This window comes from Nerophis lumbriciformis, linkage group LG27 (assembly GCF_033978685.3).
Source record: "Nerophis lumbriciformis linkage group LG27, RoL_Nlum_v2.1, whole genome shotgun sequence".
Taxonomy (NCBI): Eukaryota; Metazoa; Chordata; class Actinopteri; order Syngnathiformes; family Syngnathidae; genus Nerophis; species Nerophis lumbriciformis.
Genome location: NC_084574.2, coordinates 32135001 through 32146165, shown reverse-complemented (window position 1 = coordinate 32146165; position 11165 = coordinate 32135001). Strand labels below are relative to the sequence as shown.

The following is an 11165-nucleotide window of genomic DNA, read 5'->3' as shown; positions in this document are numbered from 1 at the left end:
AACAAAAAATCTTAGGGTACATTAAACATATGTTTCTTATTGCAAGTTTGTCCTTAAATAAAATAGTGAATATACAAGACAACTTGTCTTTTATTAGTAAGTAAACAAACAAAGGCTCCTAATTTAGTCTGCTGACATATGCAGTAACATATTGTGTCATTTATCATTCTATTATTTTGTCAACATTATTAAGGACAAGTGGTAGAAAATGAATTATTCATCTATTTGTTCATTTACTGTTAATATTTGCTTACTTTCTCTGTTCTATATACACTTCTGTTAAAATGTAATAATCACTTATTCTTCTCTTCTTTGATACTTTACATTAGTTTTGGATGATACCACAAATTTAGGTATCGATCTGATACCAAGTCTTTACATTGGTCATATTCAAAGTCCTCATGGAGTCCAGGGACATATTTCCTGAGTTTATAAACATAATATACATTTAAAAAAAAAAAAAAAAAAAGATGTTACACTGTTATAGCCCACATTGTCGTTGTACTTTAGCTTTCTCACCGTCTTCCGATGAAGAAAAAGTAGACATAACAGAAGATCCAGCAATAAGCACCGTCAGTATAAAACAGCTGTAAGCAGGGTCGTCAAAGTATGCGGTACAAGTTTGATGATTTTTCGTTTCTTTCATTTTAATATGTAAATTATAAAAAATGACCCCATGAATGAAATATGCAAGTAAAACTCCTAAGATTAAAATACCATGCAAATGTTTGTTTATTCCAGCAATTAGATTTACATGGTGAAACTTGTATATGACATAGTCTCATAACATGCTATTCAACATACACTATATTGCCAAAAGTATTTGGCCACCTGCCTTGTGTCATGTCTGTGTGATCAGGTTTTGTTTTAGTCATGTTCGGTTTTGTTTTTGGACTTTTTGTGCACTTTTGTTTGTTTTGTCACCATAGCAACCATTAGTTTTCACCTGTCACGTCACGCACCTGTTTCACGTTTTGAGTCACGCACCTGTTTTCGTTAATCATGTCTGTAGTATTTAAGTTCATTGTTTTCAGTTTGTCTTCCTGGCGACATACCGGATTCATACCCCTGTCACACTCTTACCTCTGCGCACTTCATAGTCCATGCCAAGTAAGTTTTTTGTTTATTAATGCCACAGTTAGTGTTTTTGTTTAATTGTTCACAGTTTCTGCCTATGTGCAAGTTTTGTTTTCAATAGCCTAGTTTTGTACCTCCGCCATTGTGCGCGCTTTTCGTTTGTTCCTTTTTGATATATAGTGTTAAAATAAATCATGTATTCACCTTCACGCCATGTCTGGTCCAAATCACTTGCAACTCGGGAGAACAAACCACGCCATAGTCCCGGTCGTGACACCTTGACTCGCATATGAACTTGAAGTGTCATCCCATTCCTAACCCATAGTGTTCAAAATGATGTCGGTCCACCTTTTGCAGCTATTACAGCTTCAACTCTTCTGGGAAGGAATTTTTGACCATTCTTCCAAAAGTGCATTGGTGAGGTCACACACAGATGTTGGCCGAGAAGGCCTGGCTCTCAGTCTCCGTTCTAATTCATCCCAAAGGTGTTCTATCGGGTTCAGGTCAGGACTCTGTGCAGGCCAGTCAAGTTCATCCACACCAGACTCTGTCATCCATGTCTTTATGGACCTTGCTTTGTGCACTGGTGCACAGTCATGTTGGAAGAGGAAGGGGCTCGCTCCAAACTGTCCCCACAAGGTTGGGAGCGTGGAATTGTCCAAAATGTTTTGGTATCCTGGAGCATTCAAAGTTCCTTTCATTGTAATTAAGGGGCCAAGCCCAACTCCTGAAAAACAACCCCACACCATAATTCCTCCTCCACCAAATTTCACACAATACAGTCCGAAATATACCGTTCTATGTAGAAAGTCGGTGACCTCTTTGCACTATGCGCTTCAGCATCGGCTGACCCCTCTCTGTCAGTTTACGTGGCCTACCACTTCGTGGCTGAGTTGCTGTTGTTCCCAAACTCTTCCATTTTCTTATAATAAAGCCGACAGTTGACTTTGGAATATTTAGGAGCGAGGGAATTTTACGACTGGATTTGTTGCACAGGTGGCATCCTACGACAGATTCACGCTAAGAGCGGCCCATTCTTTCACAAACGTTTGTAGAAACAGTCTCCATGCCTAAGGGATTGATTTTAGGATACCTGATTCTCATCATTTGGATGGGTGGCCAAATACTTTTGGCAATATAGTGTATTTCATCCTGTGTGCTTTTTCCTCCTGTATAACAGGTTAGTTTTGGTGAATCAACTCACTGAATAATATCCATGTGATCTGTATAAGTTTAAGTACACATTCTGATGGTGGAGACTAACTCTAAAGTGTTTGTGAGTTGTAGTTTGTATTTGTGAATGAATCCAGTGTACAGCTGCAGTAATCAATACAAAACGGCGACGTGAGTACGCAATGTTTATATAGGAACTTCTGATCCTAATTCAGACTCCCAAATTAGAGCTCCCGTTTTCTTATTGATTTTATCATGTATATTTGTATAATGTGCCTGTTCTGAAATAGTGACAGAGAATTGAACAAGGATGGACAATTCAACCCTTAACTCAACAATGAGTAGAGGAGTATTATGTGTGTGTATATGTGTAAATAAATGAACACTGAAATTCAAGTATTTATTTTATTTAAATATATATATATATATATATATATATATATATATATACACATAAATGTATGTATATATATATATATATATATATATATATATATATATACACATAAATGTATGTATATATATATATATATATATATATATATAGCTAGAATTCACTGAAAGTCAAGTATTTCTTTTATATATATATATATATATATATATATATATATATATATATATATATATATATATATATATATATATATATATATATATATATATCTTAACCACGCCCCCAACCCCCCACACCCCACCTCCCGAAATCGGAGGTCTCAAGGTTGGCAAGTATGTTTTAGTACAAACATTTTCTGACAACTACTGCTAAAACAGTAATAAAGTTAAAGTCCCAACGATCGTCACACATCGTGTCCTCTGCATTTGACCCATCCCCATGTTTACCCCCTGGGGGGTGAGGGGAGCAGTAAGCAGCAGCATGGTTTAACGCCCAATTCCAACCCTTGATGCTGAGTGCCAAGCAGGGAGGCAATGGGTCCAATTTGTATACTCTTTGGTATGACTCGGCCGGGGTTTGAACTAAGGCTGAAACGACGCGTCGACGTAGTCGACGTCATCGGTTACGTAAATACGTCGACGCCGTTTTTGTGCGTCGGCGCGTCGCATATTTACGTCACACTACTGTCATGGCGGAGCGCAAAGCAGACGATGCGAGCGAGGGGAAAAAAGCACGCCAAAAGTGTCGGAGTATTTCAATACACGGCCTAATAATGTTGTTGTATGCACACTGTGTCGAGCGGAAATGGCCTATCATAGCAGCACAACGGCTATGAACGAACATTTGAAAAGAAAACCCCCGTCTTGACATCACTATATCAACAAGTCAATCGTCCGCGTGCGTATACGTTGTCATTATTACACAAAAACATGAATGTGTCATTTGCATCTGCGTTGTAAATTCATAAACTAAAGCACCGTTTGCTCTGAGAGGCGCGTTTGGCGTGCCTGTTCAGTGTTTACAAAGACGCGCTCCTCTTTAACGCTGTGGAGAGGCGGCGGCGGCGGCGGCGAGCGAGCGGCGAGGCGGGGCGCGCCGGGAGCGACGCCGCAAGAGACAGGGGACGACGAGCGAGCGAGCAAGAGGAGCTGAAAAGCGAGGAAAGAAAGAGAAAAGAGTTGGAAGAGAAAAGACTTTGTGTAAAATTAAAAGATTGTAAACCTGGCAAAGCCGTCTGGCGTTCAGTCTGTCGGTCCTGAAAGAACCCCACGGCACAAGACGTGTCACAAACGCTAACGTTAATTAGTTGTGCAAATACCTTTTACAACATTAACAGTTACATATACTATGTACAAACCAACAATTAACTTTCACTTTAATCATACTATCATTGTTGTGTAATTAAGCAAAATAAGCAATACTTTTACTTTTGTTGAAATGTTTACACTGTACACTTTTTTGTATTGGATGTTTAGCTTTATTTTTGCACATTTTAGCAAATAAGCAATACTTTTACTTTTGTTGAAATGTTTACACTTGTTACAGAATATTTCCGTTTTGCACTTTTTTCTATTGGATGTTTATCTTTATTTTTGCACATTTTAAAGCAAAATAAGCAATACTTTTACTTTTTAAATGCTTATACTATTCCAGAATATTAAGATTTGCATTGGATGTTTACTTTTATATTTGCACATTAAAAAGCAAATAAGCTACTTTTAATTTTGTTAAATGTTAAAAGTTTTAAATGTTTACATTGTTACAGAATATTTTGTCATGTTGACTGAGTGGCCATACTTTTTTTTTTGTAAATAAAAGCCATGCCTTTTGAAAAAAAAAAAAAAAAAATTCCTCTTCATTTTAAATTAAAAAAAAATCGGTAAAAGGAAAAATAATCTATAGATTAATCGAAAAAATAATCTATAGATTAACCGATTAATCAAAAAAATAATCTATAGATTAATCGATAGAAAAATAATCGTTAGCTGCAGCCCTAGTTTGAACTCACAACCTTCCAGTCTCAGAGCGGACACTCTAACCACAAGTCCACTGAGCTGGACTAAAGCTGGACTACTACTAAAGTGCTTTACATCGTGGAAACCCATTATCGACATATTTAAACTCCATTTAAACCAGTGTGGGTGGCACTGGGTTAAGAGCAGACTAGGATGGCAGAAACGGGAATCGAACTTGGAATCCTCAATTTGCTGGCACGGCCACTCTACCAAGTGAGCCACGCCGCCATTTTTTATTTACTTCATTTTCATTGTTCTTGGCTTCAATGCCCACACGAGTGTGAGTGGGTGCAGAGCGCAGACTAGTGGTGAGAATAGGGAAATGCAAGGTGAAGTTACAGACAGACAACTCTTTATACAACTTGGAATCGCTGGCAAGTGTTTGACTTGCCTCCATTGAATGGCATTACATTATCTTAGGGGGCAAAAAACATGTCTTCTGTGTCTCCGGTTTTGTCCACGGTGGCAGGACCAAATGGGCTCCGCTTCATCCTACTCCTTTTTGGACTTGAAACTAAAAGCACCACAACTTTGCATGGTGGCAACCAGGATTTTAGGATGAATCCATCTGAAAGTGGATTTGAGTCGTTGTGTAAACCTGACGTTAATTCTCTGGAATGTTCTCTCTACTGATGTTATGGTAGACGTGCTCCTCCAATAGGCTGAGATCTAAATCGAGGTATTCATCGAGGTTGAGGCTGCCTGAAGACGACTCCCGATGTCCCACTGTGGGGTCGACTGTTAGTGCGTCAGGATGAGTGATACACTCCAGACTCAAACTCCTGCCGTGGCCTTCAGCTTCACCAATGACAGCAGGCGTCATGGTCTCATAGTCGGATGAAATCTGTGGGATGAGTGCAAGTTTCATAGTCGATAATCCCAATTGTTGTGTGTCTATGTGAACTAACCTTTCTTTTCTGTTTTCTCAAAGCCATCAGCAACACGAGTGTATAGAGACACACGCATACCAGGGCAGCCGTGCACACTATTGCAGCCATCAACAGCATCAGGTTGTGCTCTAAAGACAGAAAGAGAACCTGAGCTTGCACCACCTTGATCCAAGTACAGTAGGAAGGTGATACTTTTGGCCCCATTCGTCGTGGTTCACCCGACACATAAAACGTGACGGATTGGGGGGGGTTGCATTATCCACTGTAGCCACCAGACGGCAGTAGAGTGTTGAATATCTTAAAACAGTGGTTCTTAACCTTGTTGGAGGTACCGAACCCCACCAGTTTCATATGCACATTCACTGAACCCTTCTTTAGTGAAAAAATAAAATGTGTTTTTTTTTTTTTCAAATTCATGACAAAGTTATATGTTTTTGGTGATACTTTAGTATGGGGAACATATTCTAAGTAACAAAGACTTAATTTAGAGTTATTTGGTTAGGGTTAGGGTTAGAGGGTTAGGGCCAAGGTTAGAGGTTTAGGGTTATAATTACCGGTAGGCCATGCCGAATAAGGCATTAATACATACTTGCCAACCCTCCGGAATTTTCCGGGAGACTCTCGAAATTCAGCGCATCTCCCGAAAACCTCCCGGGACAAATATTCTCCCGAAAATCTCCCGATCCATGCGGACCTGAGTGACGTGTCGACAGCCTGTTTTCGCGTTCGCTTTCCCACGATATAAACAGCGTGCCTGCCCAATCACGTTATAACATCTACGGCTTTTAGAGAGTGCACAACTGCGCACACAACAAGGAGACGAAGCAGAAGAACGAGGAAGATACAGCCATGGCGATGCCGACGACGAGTAAGATGAAGAAATACGCTTGTAAGTTCCAAGCCGCAGCTGCGATTGGACCTGGATAGCCTCCGGGAAGAAGTAGTGGAGTACCAAGTGCTTGGCACAACGTTCCCTCTAAGGTGCGCGCCTGCGCAATTGCGCACTGCTCAAGCGTCCTCTGCGCACCAAATCAAACCCATCTGAATTCTAAACAAAATAAACACATTTATTCTGTGTAATTTTGCAATGCAACTCTGATTGACAGTGAAAACAAGCGGCCCTAACGGTGTTCGTCAACACCGTTCAATTATTGTAATGTCTATCGAGATGCTTCGAGGACAGGAATTATATCGATCACTTTATTGAGCAAAACTGTTTGTATTCGGCCATAACCACACCAAAAACATGAGTAAAAAACTTATATCTCGAAAAACTAGTCATTTTCTGCCGTACAAACCAGGCCAAAACCAACTTGTCATCTGTCACCAACACGCATAGCACTAAGCCACTGATGCGTTTATGGCCACACAAAAAGTCGGACAACTCAAGCACCACACAAAGTTACACTATGACTCCTCAGTCATACGTGTGCTTATTCTACTGTCATTTATTATTAATGTTAATTTATTGATATTAATCATGGAATGCTGTTACTAGAGAAAGTTACAGGAATACACACTTCAACCTATGCTTACATCAATCAATCAATCAATCAATCTTTATTTATATAGCCCTAAATCACAAGTGTCTCAAAGGGCTGCACAAGCCACAACGACATCCTCAGTACAAAGCCCACATACGGGCAAGGAAAAACTCACCCCAGTGGGACGTCGATGTGAATGACTATGACAAACCTTGGAGAGGACCGCATATGTGTGTAACCCCCCCCCCTCTAGGGGAGACCGAAAGCAATGGATGTCGAGTGGGTCTGACATAATATTGTGAGAGTCCAGTCCATAGTGGATCCAACATAATAGTAAGAGTCCAGTCCATAGTGGGGCCAGCAGGACACCATCCCGAGCGGAGACGGGTCAGCAGCGTAGAGATGTTCCCAGCCGATGCACAGGCGAGCGGTCCACCCCGGGTCCCGACTCTGGACAGCCAGCACTTCATCCATGGCCACCGGACCTGTGCCCCCCCCCCCCCCCCCCTCAAGGAAAAGGGGAGCAGAGGAGAAAAGAAAAGAAACGGCAGATCAACTGGTCTAACAGGGGGGCTATTTAAAGGCTAGAGTATACAAATGAGTTTTAAGATGGGACTTAAATGCTTCTACTGAGGTAGCATCTCTAATTTTTACCGGGAGGGCATTCCATAGTACTGGAGCCCGAATAGAAAACGCTCTATAGCCCGCAGACTTTTTTTGGGCTCTGGGAATCACTAATAAGCCGGAGTTCTTTGAACGCAGATTTCTTGCCGGGACATATGGTACAATGCAATCGACAAGATAGGACGGAGCTAGACCGTGTAGTATTTTATACGTAAGTAGTAAAACCTTAAAGTCACATCTTAAGTGCACAGGAAGCCAGTGCAGGTGAGCCAGTATAGGCGTAATATGATCAAACTTTCTTGTTCTTGTCAAAAGTCTAGCAGCCGCATTTTGTACCAACTGTAATTTTTTAATGCTAGACATAGGGAGACCCGAAAATAATACGTTACAGTAGTCGAGACGAGACGTAACGAACGCATGAATAATGATCTCAGCGTCGCTAGTGGATAAAATAGAACGAATTTTAGCGATATTACGGCGATGAAAGAAGGCCGTTTTAGTAACACTCTTAATGTGTGATTCAAACGAGAGAGTTGGGTCGAAGATAATACCCAGATTCTTTACTGATTCGCCTTGTGTAATTGTTTGGTTGTCAAATGTTAAGGTGGTATTATTAAATAAATGTCGGTGTTTAGCAGGACCGATAATCAGCATTTCCGTTTTCTTGGCGTTGAGTTGCAAGAAGTTAGCGGACATCCATTGTTTAATTTCATTAAGACACGCCTCCAGCTGACTACAATCCGGCGTGTTGGTCAGCTTTAGGGGCATGTAGAGTTGGGTGTCATCAGCATAGCAATGAAAGCTAACACCGTATTTGCGTATGATGTCGCCTAGCGGCAGCATGTAAATACCAAAGAGTGCAGGGCCAAGAACCGAACCCTGAGGAACTCTGCACGTTACCTTAACATAGTCCGAGGTCACATTATTATGGGAGACGCATTGCATCTAGTCAGTAAGATAAGAGTTAAACCACGACAAGGCTAAGTCTGACATACCAATACGTGTTTTGATACGCTCTAATAAAATATTATGATCGACGGTATCGAAAGCAGCGCTAAGATCAAGAAGCAGCAACATAGATGACGCATCAGAATCCATCGTTAGCAGTAGATCATTAGTCATTTTTGCGAGGGCTGTCTCCGTAGAGTGATTTGCCCTGAAACCGGATTGAAAAGGTTCACAGAGATTGTTAGACACTAAGTGTTCATTTAGCTGCTGTGCGACAATTTTTTCGAGGATTTTCGAAATAAAGGGAAGGTGGGACACCGGTCGGTAGTTTACCATGAGGTCAGGATCAAGGTTAGGTCTTTTGAGCAGAGGATGAATAACCGCTTTCTTGAATGCTAGGGGAACAGTGCCAGAGGAAAGTGATAAGTTTATAATATTTAGCACTGATGGACCTAATAATATTTCATTGTGCAACATGAGGATGTTTAAGGGGAACTAAGTGTGATCTCTGAAAGGGGTACAAATGATTTCCAAAGCAGGACCCCCACCTAGACATATTGTAAAATACTAAATCATAGCTTTTGAAAAACAAGATTTCTTTTATTTTCATTACAAGTGGGCCAAATCACTAATATCGGAAATCGGAGGTCTCAAGGTTGGCAAGTATGCATTAATAAGTACTTAATAATGACTAGTTAAGAGCCAATATGTTACTAATTTGCATGTTAATAAGCAACTAATTAATGGTGAATATGTTCCCCATACTAAAGTGTTACCATGTTTTTTTACTGGTGCACAAAATGAACCGTGCATGAACATCACCTTGTTCAAAGAACAAAACCAACACAGTGCATGAACTCACAACAAATTACACACCTGCAAATCAGTCTGACTTCTGCTGTTGTCGTATCCGTAATACGCCGATAGGGAAAAGTTTGTATTTACACGATGAGTCGGGTGTGTCTCGACCTCCGCCGAACCCCTGAGCCCGACTCACCGAACCCCTAGGGTTCCATCGAACCCAGGTTAAGAACCACTGTCTTAAAAAGTGTTTTGTGGCAATTACAACTTTGACCACAGTGTCAGTTGCTACGTAGAGTGACGCTTTCCATCATTTTTTTAGCAGACTGCATTGCAAAATGATTAACCCTCCACCCCAGGAATGGGGCCATATGAATAATTTTCCCACTGTACATACAATGCATTGTAGTGAATTGATAATAAATACTTGAATACAAATTGTCACAGTAAAACAAACACCTGAATACATTCATTTAAGCATGTGTCCTAATGATTTGTGCCTGATCAACATGGCAGTGTTGTGCCTTCATTTTACATTTGACATCAAATACCTACTGCGCACAGTGATGGTCGTTGTTTCCTTTACTAGAAAAGACAAATACATAAAGGTTAATACAGGTAGATAGAATTACATACAAAGGTGTACTCTTTAGCGCTGCCATAGTGGCTCCCTGGACCTCTTTCAGAGATGTGTGAAAATATATTTTGATATATTTTCTGTAGGAGAACAAACATGACGCAAACCTTCCTAATGCTGATGAGAGTATTTGCCAAGCACCGTTTTGTCCTACTATTTTCTGCGATCCTTGAACTCATCGTAGTTTGTTTACATGCACAACTTTCTCCGATGCTGCCACAGAAAGACGTGTTTTATGCCACTCCTTCTTTGTCTCATTTTGTCCACCAAATGTTTTATGCTGTGCGTGAGTGCACAAAGGTGAGCTTTGTTGATTTTATTGATTTGCTGGAGTGCTAATCGGGCATATTTGGTCAGCTGTATGTACATATTGCATCATTATGCCTCGTTTGTAGGTATATTTGAGCTCATTTAATTTCCTTTACTTGTGTCCTCTGTGTATTTAATTTATATTTGCATGTCTCATGACACATTATATGTATGTAATATTGGCTGCATTTCTCATAGTTGTTTGTGTGCCATGTTGTTCCAGACCACAGCAAACGTTACCCAGCTTGCGAATATTGTAATAAATATAAAATATTAAGAAGACAGCCTGCCGTTTCCTTAAACTTGGACACACACATCTAGACCTTTGGCCATTCTAAGACAGTCATTTCCAAAAGTTATGTCATCCTGTGAGAAGCCTCCATGTAACTAATGATTTCCAATGTTGCAAAAATGTGTAGAATAAAAATTATAATACATTTGTCAACGAAGATTTGCGTTTCGATAGTAGGCTAACATAGACACGTCATGTGTTGCCTTCATTATATCACTTATATAAGGCTTTTATTTTTTTGCAGCTCCAGACAAATTTTTATTTTTTAAATTTTTGGTCCAATATGGCTCTTTCAACATTTTGAGTTGCCGACCCCTGGTCCAGTCATTAGGCAAGGCAAGGCTTTTTTTTTTTTTTTTTCATAAGGCGAATTTCATACACAAGGTGTACATGCACAATGTGCTTTTTTTTGTGTCGACGTAGATAAGGCATACGATTGAGCTACACAGCTACTTGTCCTGGCTCTCTGTCTTCCCAGATGACCACAACGGCGTAACAACATAACACACAGGCAATAATAA

The 11165-nt window shown here is 40.3% G+C and overlaps 1 protein-coding gene across 1 annotated transcript in view; it reads right to left on the bottom strand.

The window, feature by feature from the left end:
- Window positions 1-4989: 4989 nt before the first annotated feature.
- Window positions 4990-11165, bottom strand: part of LOC133624309 (uncharacterized) — an 8765-nt gene continuing 2589 nt past the window's right edge. The window contains exons 3-4 of the mRNA XM_061987790.2: window positions 5568-5677; window positions 4990-5503 (exon numbers count right to left, since the gene is read on the bottom strand). Of these exons, the coding sequence (XP_061843774.2) occupies window positions 5264-5503; window positions 5568-5677 (350 nt within the window). The 3' untranslated portion in view covers window positions 4990-5263. The remainder of the gene's footprint in view (window positions 5504-5567; window positions 5678-11165) is intronic.